General features: G+C 37.0%; 1 protein-coding gene and 1 pseudogene across 1 annotated transcript; both read right to left on the bottom strand.

The window, feature by feature from the left end:
- The window catches only part of LOC136677908 (uncharacterized), a 256856-nt pseudogene that overhangs the window by 196888 nt on the left and 46017 nt on the right, over nucleotides 1–13951 (bottom strand).
- On the bottom strand, nucleotides 8779–13850 carry LOC136677619 (uncharacterized). Its single transcript, XM_066655194.1, has 6 exons — nucleotides 13792–13850; nucleotides 12636–12696; nucleotides 11181–11474; nucleotides 10797–11081; nucleotides 9592–9678; nucleotides 8779–9438 (listed from the first exon to the last, which is right to left on the bottom strand). The coding sequence occupies exons 2-6, from the start codon at nucleotides 12694–12696 to the stop codon at nucleotides 9137–9139; spliced, it is 1029 nt and encodes a 342-aa protein (XP_066511291.1). The 5' UTR covers nucleotides 13792–13850; the 3' UTR covers nucleotides 8779–9136.

Below are 13951 nucleotides of genomic sequence, written 5' to 3'. Positions count from 1 at the left end.
CACTGAATTAGTGAACAGTTCATGTGTAGTTGATAATGTAAGTACTGTGTATTTACAGAAAGATATAATATATGATTAGGTTACCATGTTACAACACAGTTTTTCATCAGTAATTATGTAAAAGTTACTCTTTAAAAAAGTGGACAATTCCTGTTTAGTTGTGTAGGTACTGTGTAATAATTTCATAAAGGTTACAGAATGGTATAAAGCTGAAACTGCTTACAATGTCTCAACAATTATATAAATATTAGCTAAATGTTAAACTATGGCAAATCCAGTTGAATGTCTTAATGTAAATTAATACTTACCTGCCAGAAAAGGCTTCTGCAACAAAAAACCTTGTTCCACTGTGATTACAAATGTAATTACACATGTTATTACATGTGTGTAATTACATTAATTACATTAGAGAATATGCTGTTACAATTATGAAGATCCACTTGTGTAATTACAAAAGGCAAAACTGAAGTTCATACACTTGTAATTACCTAAGCTTTTCTACTGTAATCCCTCTAACAGGTACTAATTCATTAGTAGTTACATTGTTGTTGCATATGTTGTTCATGAGTAATTACACAGTTATTAGACTATTTAATATAAAGTGTGAATGAAAATTCTCACCAGCTTCCCAGCATGGTGGCCTCCAGTGTTCACTTGAGCAGTTTGCAGCCGAGTGTGAAGCGGTCGCAGATACAATCGGCCAAAATCAGCATCCTCCGATGGGTTCCAGGGCGTACTCTCTGTGATTGGGTGAGAAGCTCAGTGATTAGGGAGTCGCTGCTCCTTCACGTTGAGAGGAGTCATTTGAGGTGGTTTAGGCATCTGATGAGGATGCCTCCCACTGGAGGTATACCAGGCACATCCAACTGGAAAGAGGCCCCGGGGTAGACCCAGGACACGCTGGAGGGATTATATCTCCTGGCTGGCTTGGGAACGCCTTGGTATCCCCCAAGAGGAGCTGGTGGAGGTTGCGAGGGACAGAGATGTCTGGGCTTCTTTACTCGCCCTGTTGCCACCATGACCCTGAAATGGATTAAGCAGCAAAGATGATAATGATAAATCCCAATCTGTGACTCACAGTCTGCAATTTGTACAAATACAGTTAAATTATTTAATATATATTTTTGGTTTTCATAAATATATCATAATTTTATGTGAAAATAAATAAATTAGTTTAATCTCACATTGAATATATTTGTAGAGTAACAGTCTCAAATTTAAAATTTATTAAGTCTGCATTTGTGGGGTGCATTTGTTCATTTCCTCTCACGGGTTTTTGGATTTTGAGACTTTCTTTTCACATTTCAAAAAAAGTAATAAAAAAGTAAATAAAAATGCAGCCTGATCCATAAATGTGGCCAGCAGGCGAACAGGCCACCGCTAAAAATAATATAAATGGACACAAAATTAGGAAGCGAGATGTTACTGTAAGAAGAGAATAAAGGGGTTTGAAAGAAAACTTACTAAAATTACAGACAGAAGTGAGTGTTAGAATATTTAATTTTGCCTGTTATTTGGCTCATAAAATACAAATTGGTGTTTGATATTTAGGGCGGCACGGTGGTGCAGCAGGTAGTGTCGCAGTCACACAGCTCCAGGGACCTGGAGGTTGTGGGTTCGATTCCCGCTCCGTGTGACTGTCTGTGAGGAGTTTGGTGTGTTCTCCCTGTGTCCGCGTGGGTTTCCTCCGGGTGCTCCGGTTTCCTCCCACAGTCCAAAAACACACGTTGGTAGGTGGATTGGCGACTCAAAAGTGTCCGTAGATGTGAGTGTGTGAGTGAATGTGTGTGTGTGTGTTGCCCTGTGAAGGACTGGCGCCCCCTCCACGGTGTATTCCTGTATTGCGCCCAATGATTCCAGGTAGGCTCTGGACCCACCGCGACCCTGAACTGGATAAGCGGTTACAGATAATGAATGAATGGATGAATATTTATTTATTTATTTATTTGTTCATTCATTCATTTTTTAGAAGCTTTCTGCTCCTTTTTTGTCATTCATCATTACTTTTAAGCTCATTTTAACAATAGTGTTAATACTGATAACATAACACTTCTTTGAATTGATGGCGGTGGAGGTGATTTATAATGGCACGGATGAAGCTGGACAGATCTGTACGCTTGAGGGGCGCACTTTACAGTGTAAACCTAATTACAGACAGAGAGCTTCACTAACATCTGCTGTTGAACTCAGAGCAATGACTATCTCTGATAGTGGAGTTTATACTGTAATGGACACCCACAACAATGAGATCATTCAGATCTACAGCGTGACTGTTAAAGGTATGAAAGTAATACCCTTTGCACCACAAATTCTTACTCAGGCGCTGTAAAGCATTACTAAACATATTCCTTCCACATTCATTGTCTTCTTCCTGTCTATTACACGTACAAGTTGGGTTTATAGTGTATTTAAAGCAGAAGATTATCTCAGGAACTGGCAAAAATAAATTAAATGGAAAAAAGTAGGTTATGCACTGCTTTAGCTGTAGGAGCATGTGCACAAAAAGCTCAAATGCAGCTAGAAATGCAGGATAATTTAGTATTACTTATGCTCCTTGTACTAATCTTTTAGGCATTATATTCTGGGGCTGTAGGGTAAGGTAATCTTGGGATTCACCCCTGGTGTGCTTAGACTCGAAGTTGTGTTTAGTGGGTAGACCTGTTGTACACTAATGAGGTGGTGAATTCCTTCTTGCTGTTTCTGGTGAGAGTAGCAGTCCTAGTCTAAAAGTTCATGTGGTGATTGGTGTGTGACTGGCCCTTTTCACCTGGTTCAATGCAATTAACCAATTCACCTGGCTCACACAGACATGTATGACTAAGAGGGAACTGTACACTGTTTAGCCTCTCAGATACCAATAGTTGCTGCTGTAAATAATATGGGTTTTCAGTCTGAGATCCTTCATTTATTGTTTTATGCCTTTTTTATAGATGACCACTGTGTAGTCCCCACCCCTGCCTCACAGGGTATGTGTTACAATTTACTCAGATACTCATTTACTGTTTTAAACATCCATTCAAAAAACTCTTTTGGATAACTATTTTGAAATATTTCCTACAAAATGTTGAAACTAATCATTGCATTTCAAAGGCCAATCACACACCAATCACTACATGAACTTTTAGACTAGGACTGCTCCTCTCACCAGAAACAGCAAGAAGAGATTCACCACCTCATTCTGACTTTGGGGTTTATATTAGTTATCAGTTATAATCATCAAATTAAAAGAAATAAACACTTGAACTTTATCAGTCTGTGTGTAATGAATGAGTATAATATACAAGTTTCACTTTTTGAATGGAATTACTGAAATAAATCAACTTTTTCATGATATTCTAATTTTATGACCAGCACTTGTCTTTTTTGGGGCAGTGGGGTAAAGGAAGCTTGGGGTTAACTGCTGATGTGCTTCCACCTGAGGCTGTGGCCATTGGGGCCCACCTATGAGCTGCAGTTGAGTTTAGTGGGTAGACCTGTTGTACACTAATGAGGTGGTGAATTCCTTCTTGCTGGTTCTGGTGGCCCTTTTCACCGGGTCCAATGCAATTAACCAATTCACCTGGCTTGCACATACATGTGTGATTAAGAGAGAACTGTACCCTGTTTAGCCTCTCAGATACCAATAGTTGCTGCTGTAAATAATATGGGTTTTCAGTCTGAGATCTTTCATTTATTGTTTAATGCCTTTTTTATAGATGACCACAGTGCAATTTGCCCCACTGCCTCACTGGGTATGTGTTACAGCTTACTCAGATACTCATCTACTGATTTAAACATCCATTCAGAAAACTCTTTTGGATAACTATTCTGAAATATTTCCTACATAATGCTGGAACTAATTGTTGCATGATTTGTGTTTTATTTCTGTGCAGGTGAACAAAATAGTGTTGCTGTGCCAGTGTCATATATATTTTTTATGGTGACATTTTTTGTTCTTATGGTGACATTTTTTGTGCTCGGAGGCATAGTAATTGGGAAGCAGAAGAGAGAAATTCAGGAGCTTCAGATGAAACTGATGAGACATGAAACTATTCAGGATAAAAATCCTAATAGTTCCCTGAACGGACATGGAATTTCAGTGCCTGAAGAGGATCTACCATTGTCGTGTCGTGTGTGTGTGTAAATGTAAGCGTGTATATATATATATATATATTTGTGTGTGTGTGTGTGTGTGCGTGCAAATGTATGAGTGAGTCTGGGTAAAGTTGTGTGTCTCTATGATTGTGTGTGAGTGTAAATGTGTGTGTAAACATGGGCACTGCTAGAGATTTTGGACCCCATAAAAAATATCACTCTGGGCCCCACCACCAGTTTATTTGCCAGTGCTAAAAAAAATGTAGTATTTGATGAAAGACCATATTTTACAGTTTGTAATTTTAATGGTTCTGTTATTGAATGTAAAATTAACAATACGTAATAATAACAGAATTTTAATATAAAATCACATTATAATCTATAAAAATGGATAATCAATTAACCAGTTGGCTATTTTAATCAATAACTGCACAGACCAGCATGGCATGTCATTAGGAAAACCAACACACTGTGTTTATGTCCTAAAGAATGTTATGCTGGACAACCAGCACTAGCATCCTGTTAGTAACCCAGCACCAGACTAGCAAAAACCAACATACACCAGCAGGCATGATGGTCTGTACTTGTGTTTACCAGCAGGGTGTGGGAAAGTAAATACAGGGTAAAGATTTTTTTAAATAAGTAGGGGGAAATTTCATGAACTAACTTCTAAATTTGGCTTGTCACATATTACTAACATCATTGCAACATAAGCATATATTCTGTTTAATAGCTATGAGATTAAATTTGTAGAAAAATCAATCCAATACTACCTTTAAAACACCATAAGCTTAAAAAGACTCCCAATATATTTTGACTGCCAAATAATGACCACAGTAAAAATTCCACATAAATAAATTGTCATTTTATTTAGAATTTCACCTCAAATAAACGACCACTTGAAATAAATCTTAAAATAATAAAAGGCTGCCAGTATATTTTAAACATCACATTTTAAAATCCCACCTTAAAAAATGCGTTTATTTAGACTTCCACATGAAATAAATGACCATTTCAAATAATCCTTAAAACTTTAAGCCTGCCAATTTACTTTGACTGCCACATAAAAATTCCACGTTGTTTAATTTAGATATCCACATTAAATAAATGAAAACTTCAAATAACCCTTAAAACCTTAAAAGACTTTCAATATATTTTGACCGCCACATGTAAGGGGCTGCCTGCGCCGTGGTCCCACCTTGTCCTATTTAAAAAAAAAAAAAAAACACTTCCTATTTTTCTCTCTTCTCTCCTTCTCCTTTACATATGTTATCATCTGCTTTTGGTCCCCTGGTAGTCACAAGCACTTTCACTTCCTGATAGCTCTTTGTGAAAAGATTCACCTCTCACCACATCAAACATGGTTAAACCCCAATGCGTAAAGGTGTGTCAGTTTGTGTGTATGTATAAGTTGTGAAAATGCAGGAGAATGAGTTTGTAAATATGTATAAATGTGTATATGAGCTGTAAATATGTTTGATATTAAAGGACCACTTTTTTTTTACTTATGTAAATTTGCCATTATTCACTTTTATATGTCTGTTTGAGTAAAAAAAAACATCATATTTCAGCTTTTACTTGAGTATTCTTTGACTCTGTTGCTACCTACAAGATTTGACTGCCTTGGAAATCAATAGTGAATGTACCTCCAGGTTTTCTGGAGTCAACAGGGAGTCTCAAGTCCTGTAGCAAATATCAGTGGAATCAAATCATTGACTTAATTTTATGTTAAAGTCGAGCTGAAATTAAGAGGAATTGAGTGGCACTCAAGTGGCTCTATACCCAACCACATTAAACAAACCTCATTCAACTCATCATCATATAATCTACATAGGCCTAAATTAATGTAGCACACCATAAGTCTTTATTTAAACCAAGAAAATGATCTATGTTGAATAAAATATTATTAAAATAATCTGCTTAGTAAACTATTGAAGGTGCAAGGGGGAATTGCACATTTCTCTGCTGAGCTATATAAATTAAGCCTGAAGTCAAACATGTCCAATAGAAAAAGAACTGAGGACCATACTGGCCTTGCATTTTCTAGATAAAAAAAAATACAATTCTGCTCACTTTTACAACTAGTATGCTTTCTATGTCATTTATGTTAAGCATGGTGAGAATCATCTACTCTGGAGCATCTCGGTTGCTCATTGATTTTTTGAAAGATATACTGTGTGCATAGGTGAATATTAATGTAAGGCAAATCATTAATTATAATGATTGTCCACTAACTAACTGGACATGTAGTTCACCTTTTCAAGTCAGCTTCTGTCAATATACAAACAAACTGGGTGACTTTTCTTGTTCCTGTACATAAAAAAGAATAATGTAATGTTAATAATTACACTTGAACGAATTAATGTGCTGGAAAAGTAAAAAAAAAAAAAACCTTTTAGAGAAGGAATGAATAAAACAGGAAAGGGGGGTGGGGGTGAAAAGAGGAAGACGAAAAAATTGAGAAAGCAACAAGTAGGGCCAGAGTAAACACTCAATAAACAGAATGACATAGGTTTAATTTTATCAAATGAACTGCCATTATATTTTCAGCATTAAACGCTCAACAGCAGCATGGAATGTAATAAACTAGTATAGCTCTCTGATGATAGTCTGCTGTATCAGCACTTTTCACTGCAAAAATAAATAAATAAAAATAAAACCAATTATACTTGGTGTTTAAAAACTACTAAATACTTCTGATAGCGTGTCATGGATTCCTGAGTAATATCCAGTGCCTGAGGTGCTCCCTGTCTATGGTACAGTAATATATGCGGGGTTATAACTCATAAAAAATTGTTTGTGATATTAACATTGCTGATTATCACTGTTTTTCTGATGGACCTGGCATAGTTTCCTGGGAAACGTTAACAGTACTTAAGTAAGTATTAAGTAATAAGCATTACTAAATCATTAAGTAAAATTAGTCATTAATTCATTAAACAAGATCTAGCATTATTTTTGAATTTGAAAAAATCTCAAAAGAATGTTTTTTGTTTATTATCACTTATCATTTTTGTTTATTATCATAAATGGTTAATTGTGACATTACCTAAACATTTATTAAGGTTTCTTATAGTCTTAAGTACCATGAATTAATGTACCCTTATTGTAATGAATTACTGTTTCCGATGTAAGCCCCTGCCTTTTGCACACTGATGTATCGATAAATTTATTCACTTTCCAGTATGCAGCCAGTCTCTGCGCTATCACACCAAAGAACATTTTACCCCCCACATTATGACTTATAAGCTGAAACTGTTCTATAACCACAGCATCCTTCTCTTTTGATATAAATATACTCCCTGTCCTTCTTTACTCTTATGGAATTATCCCTTTCTTCCAAACTACCACCATCAACCTCCAGAAAAAGTTTGTGACCTGCATATTTGTACAAACGATATGCCACACCGCACCCTGGAGGAGGACCAGATTTACATGACGCACCACGTCTTGAACCTCAGTCCATTTTGGTGGCCTAATGTCCACTTGGCACTCACCCACTGGTGGAAAATCTCGTGGCAGCTTCAGCTCTTTTGCCTAATCCTCATCATAATTAATGAATGACGACAAGTGTGTTCTTGGGGTTGAGTATCTGTCTCTCGCTCTGGCTGAGGGGGAACAGTGAATCTTTTGTATGTCTCAAACGGATAATCTGTTTTACCAATCTAACCTCAAAAATGTGGGATAAAACGCTTCCCATATTGGGCCAAAATACAACACTGCTTTTAGAGTCCAAACATGGGACAGTTGGCAATTCTAAACACATCCCCTCGCACTCCAGCTCTGAAACCTACTTGCAGGAAAATGCACTCGCATGCAGGGAATTAACTCTGGCTGACTGGGTGGGTCCAATTTGGCTATGTCCCTGGGGAACAGACAGTCAAACATTTTTAAGGGGGTTCAGGACTCACTTATTTAAACTTTTGGACCCCTGAAAGCCACAAAATATTTTTTTGTGTGTCAAATATGTTATAAAGCTATGGTGTCCATCAATCTTACTGAGACAAAAATAAATGCCTAAACGTGAATTCAGAATAAAAAACATTTTAGCCGGTTTTGCTGGAAAAGACCGGCTTTTAACTAACCAGTGCTAAACTCTGCTTTACTGGAGATACCTGCAGCACTTTTTTTCACTCCAAGCTGCTCTAGCTCCGCTCCAATAGTTGGGATAGCACAGCTATTAACTTCTGTTTTAAATAGTGCTGTCAACATTAATTCGTTAATGCATGTGATTACTTTGGAAAAGCATCAATGCGAGAAGTATATATTTTTCGTGGCTTAACCCACATTTATCTCTTATAAAGTTGTTGAAGCTGAATATGCAGATGATTATTGTCTGAGCTGTGTGCTGCTCACTGAGATTTTCTCAATTTAAGCTTGTGTCTACACTCTACACATTTACCTCCCTTCCAAAAAAAAAAATCTAGCATTTTAACTTGCAATTAATCACAGAATATTGTGAATTTGAATATAAGTGCACAACTACATAATAAACATTTTTAATTAAAACATAAACAGCATTTTAAATACTGCAATACAAAGTGTAAAACAAATAAGGATATAAAAAATGTAAGATTGTAATGGAATGTTTTAAGCCTGGATTTAAAGTATCTAAATTTGTGGCTCTTTTAATATTGTTTTCATCTTAGGTAGCAATAACTAACTAGTTCTGATCTGAGAGATCTGCTCAGCAGTGATGTTGTAAATGATTTTAACACAATATTATAATCTATCTTGATAATTCTGGAGATGATAATAGTTTGTCTAAATTAACATGAGAGTTGTCCTGCCTTATCTTCTGATTGTAGACAGAAGCTCATTCTCAAAAGAAGCAGAATCCAGGCACATTCTGAACAGAGTTCTTTGGCAGGGAAAGAAAACCGTCGTGTCGATTCATCCTTGTGGTCCTTTGACTAAAGCAAGCCACAGATGTTTTATTAAGATGTCAGAGACCTGTATTAACTTCTGGAAATGGGCATAAAATATGTCCCTTAAAATGCTCAATCATTTTAAAAAAGTCCTTAACAACAACATATTCATTGTTTTTTCTTCTTCATTAACATTAATGTTCTGGATAAGGCTCTTTCATTTCCTTCTCCTCAGTTTGATTCACAGGCGATGGTTTTCTTCTCCTGAGAACCTGGACCCATTTGTTGACCTGATATAGCAGTAGTGGCCAAACACACATTGCCAGAATCAAACCAAGAATTACCCCTCCAATCCCAAATCCCAGAGCTCCGACCCAAAATCCTTTCTGATATCCATCATTGTTTCCTTTCTCATATCCATCATTGTTTCCTTTCTCATATCCATCATTGTTTCCTTTCTCATATCCATTCTTCCATATCCAGCTCTGCTCCACATCTAAAAACAGACAAAATAAATGTGACCTACGTGAAAATGTCATATATATCAGAAACACATGATAAGTATCTACACTCCAGTATTACTCTATTAGAAATAAAGCTAATAAGAGCAATATGGGAAATAATAATTAAAAGCTCTTGTTTGCAATACCGTTTACTGTGCTGATGAAGAAATGTATGAAGTCAGGATTCTTTGTCTCTGTTGAAGCCAAAACTAGTGTGTTTGAAATTTTCTCTCCTTTAAAAGAGAGAAAATATAATAAAGTATCACTCACAAATTTTCAGGCTTTTTAACCCCAGTGGTATACTATATATAGTTTATAATATGAAGTCTGATTGACATTTATTTTCAGCAGAAATATATTTTTTGTCTTTCACCGGTCAATCTAGTTTCTAGCCATTTCTGTTCTACTGATCAATTTAAAAGTAGATCAGTAGAACAGAAATTACATACCCATAGCAATTCTAAAATACTATCATCATTTCTAAGTATGTGAGATCTAAGAGAGTGATATCATGATTGTGCCCAAATTTGTGCTATTGTAGTCAAAACAGGGATTTATGTCCTTTGAATGCTGACTTTAAAAACTCACTGATACGCTGTAACAAATTCACAAATGCAAAAATTGTTGTATTACATTTACATTAAAATAAAAGTCGTTCCTGTTTGCAGGTTTAGACAAACCTCATATTCAGAATAGGTATTTGTACATTTAAATACTTGCAAAAAATGCAGTTAAAATCTCATTAATTTGTTGATTAATGTAACATTTATTTAACAACCAAAGGACAAATATTTTCAGTGTTTTCAATGACATATTTATTTGTATTTGTTAAATATAAACACATTTTTTAAATTGATGCCTGCTTCACACTAGGTCAAACAAACTTCTCTTTAACTACAACAGTCTGTGGTCACCATTGCCTGATTCTCCTCTTTATGATGTGCCATACATTTTCAATAGGAGACAGATCTGGATGCAGGCAGGTCAGTCAAGCACATACACTGTGTCTACAAAGCCACACTTTTGCAGAATGAGGCCTGGCTGAAAATATACAAGCTTCACTTTTTGAATGGAATTACTGAAATAAATCAACTTTTTCATGATATTCTAATTTTATGACCAGCACCTGTAAACAAACAAACAATAAAAGACTGATGAAATAGTCTGATATTCAGAAAGGATGGTTTGCAAGTTTTGGGAAGTAACTTTTATAATTGAGCACAATTCCAAACATCTAATCAAGTAAAAGGTGATGGTTTAATCCTCCTACACTTCAAACACAGAGACCAAGTAAACAGAGTCGACTACAGAGGATCAGGCAGATAATTTTGTGCCATGGAATCTTACTCACCTGAGACTTTCAGGTAAGAAGTGCTGACCAGTGTGCCATCCTCCTCTTCTATTGTGTAATTTCCACAATCAGAAGGCATCAGATTCATCAAATAAAAAGTGTTCTTAATGATGCGGACTCTATGCTGATGTTCATGAAGACACTGATATTGACGGCCATTCACACTGCACAGTAGCACCGGGGAGGTGTTTCCAGGCTTCATCAACATTATTCTCACAGATTCATAAATGTACAGATCCACTTCAAGATATTCACCAGCATCCCTCTCAAAACTGAACTTGGGAGCTTAAATATTTTAAAATAACACAAAAAAGAGACATCTTCAACCATGTAGACAGATAAAAGCATACAAATGTTCAAAAGGTTTACTGAATTGGAACTTACGAAGAAGCTGAAGGAACTGTAGACAGCGAGGTGCTGTATTGCCCATACAGTAGGTAGAGTACAGGCCTCTAGTTGAGAAGTTGACCAGAGGAATGGTGATGAAACTTATCCCCTCGTTTACTGAACAGATTGATCTGAGACCTATTTCAGACCCAGGACCACACTCGGCTACCACGCCTTCCTTCTTCTTCCACTGTACCAGATCTGAGCACTGGACATCGCAGCTCAGAGATGCAGAGTCATTCAAATTCTTCTGTGTTTTTGGGAGTGAATTAGAGTTGGCCAGAGTTGGCACTGCAGCAGGAATAATATAATTAGCAAAAATATATCACTCAATTCATCATTCCATTCAGCAAATGAAATAATGTTTTTTTTTTACGTATTTTAATTTATGGGTGACTCCAGTGTTCTCCTGTTGTGGGTTCAAACTCAGGTCTCTTGTCACTCACTGTCTGTGAGGAGCTTGGTGCATTCTACCCATGTCTCTGTGGGTTTCTTCCAGGTGCAAAACCCACAGTCCAAAAACATGTTGGTATGTGGACTGGCAATTCAAAAGTGTACATGAGTGTGTGTGATTGAGTAAGTGTGTAATGCCCTGTGATGGACTGGTGCCCTTATGGAGAAAGATTAGTCTCAAAATTCTTTACAAATGTGTAAATGTTAATCCACAAATAAAACACAAGTCACAAATATGATTCACTGTTCACAAATGAATAAATCCCAATCAGTGTCTCACAGTCTGCAATTTGTAAAAATACACTTACAATTATTCATTCATTATCTGTAACCGCTTATCCAGTTCAGGGTTGCGGGGGTCTAGAGCCTACCTGGAATCATTGGGCGCAAGGCGGGAATAGACCCTGGAGGGGGCGCCAGTCCTTCACAGGGCAACACACACACACACACATTCACTCACACCTACGGACACTTTTAAGTCACCAATCCACCTTCCAACGTGTGTTTTTGGACTGTGGGAGGAAACCGGAGCACCCGGAGGAAACCCACGCGGACACAGGGAGAACACACCAAACTCCTCACAGACAGTCACAAGGAGCGGGAATCGATTCCACAACCTCCAGGCCCCTGGAGCTGTGTGACTGCAACACTACCTGCTGCGCCACCGTGCCGCCCAATGTAAATTTTAAAAAATGTATTTATTTTCGCATAAAATTGTGATATATGAAAACCAAACCAAAAACATGTATTTATAATTGTAACTGTATTTGTACTAATTGCAGACTGTGAGACACAGGGATGTATTCATTTGTGAACAGTGAAGCATATTTGTGACTTGTGTTTTATTTGTGGATTAACATTTACACATTTATAAAGTATTTTGAGACTAATCTCTCTCCGTACAGTATAAATGAGTCTTCAGTGGGAAAGCATTCATGCTGCAAAATAGCTACAGGCACCAAGTGACTTAGTGCTGATATAAATATATGTCACACTTACCAAGGAGAAATCCACTAACTAGCACCAGTAAACCCACACACAGCCCATTAGGGGGAATCATCTGTGGAGGAAACTTTAACATCAGAAACAAAAGATAAAGAGAACAGAACAGCTTAAAATCTCTTGAAGTGTGATATAGAGCATTTATTAAACATTTTTGTTTCAGTCAACATTACCCAGTTATCTAATTTAATCACACAATTGCCTATAGTGAATAATAGCAGTAACATTTACATGAACATTACAGCTATAACATCAAATATAGCATCCTCCTTTTTTCACGTTGTGACCATTTTAATCATCTTCACTTAGCCTACACTGTCAGAAAAAAAGGTCCTGTACAGGTACATTATTATTCACTAAAGGCTAATGGCTTCACCTGACCCTGACCTACAAATTTCCCAAGGTAAGAAACAACCTCTGTTGCAAATTCACACTTTTGTTCATTGAGGTATACCACAATTTTATCCGGAAGATTGCTTTTAAAATCTTCCAAGAGCTGTAACACTAGCCGCACACAATTTCTCTCTGGGAAGTTCCACAAATGTCTGGCTGGGGGTTTTAGTAAGATGTCTGAGTTTTGAGGCTAAATAAAAATGGTAGTGATCAGTTCAGAAATCGAAAGATAAGCGTCGACCTTTTCCCCTAAAAGTAGGAATCAGCCCGATCTGCATCACATCAAAGTCTCGCGCTGTACGTACGGCAGATGAGAGAGTTGGCACCGCGGTCACATCTGCACTTCGCGAAAACGCAGTCGTGCTATTACTCTAGGATTTCCTGTGCGCGTCTATATCGCGGTTAACGTAGAACGTGTGAGAGCGAGCGGGGGATTCGCAGAAAAGCGCAGATATTGAAAATCCATAAGAAATTAAATTTAAAACATAATTCCACATAATTCACTACAGTTAATATTAAAACAGACCTGATAGGCTAAAAGAACGGCTTGCAACCCTTAAAAAAAGAAAGTCCAATAAAATTGAGGGAATTAGGTTTCCCTGTGATTAAAAACCAAACTCTTATAACTCTTATAACGCTTATAATACCGCATACTCATCCTTTTTAAAGCAAGCTCAGTGTCGGCGTCAATTTACATCGCCTTAAACCGGAGTAAAACCCTACTCCGTGTACGTATTTACAAGAGTTTAAAACAACTTACTGTTTTGACAAAACAAAGTCGTAGTCGAAGTAGGAACAGCACAAAGTCAAACCACAGAATTCAATACACACACCGAAGTCACAGAAAAATAACAAAGCACAAAGCACGGCTGGCAACAGCGTTCACATGGCTGTTGTTATTCCTGAGGAGATGACATACA

Source organism: Hoplias malabaricus, chromosome Y (genome assembly GCF_029633855.1).
Source record: "Hoplias malabaricus isolate fHopMal1 chromosome Y, fHopMal1.hap1, whole genome shotgun sequence".
In the NCBI taxonomy this organism is placed as follows: Eukaryota; Metazoa; Chordata; class Actinopteri; order Characiformes; family Erythrinidae; genus Hoplias; species Hoplias malabaricus.
The sequence above is the reverse complement of the archived record's forward strand: the minus strand, read 5'-3'. Positions and strand labels throughout refer to the sequence as shown.

Coding starts and splice junctions, on each gene's coding strand:
- LOC136677619 (XM_066655194.1), bottom strand. CDS start 12,696: ATGATTCCCCCTAATGGGCTGTGTGTGGGTTTACTGGTGCTAGTTAGT. Junction 11,082..11,180: donor ACAGTTCCTTCAGCTTCTTC/GTAAGTTCCAAT, acceptor AAAATATTTAAG/CTCCCAAGTTCAGTTTTGAG. Junction 9,439..9,591: donor CTTCATCAGCACAGTAAACG/GTATTGCAAACA, acceptor GTCTGTTTTTAG/ATGTGGAGCAGAGCTGGATA.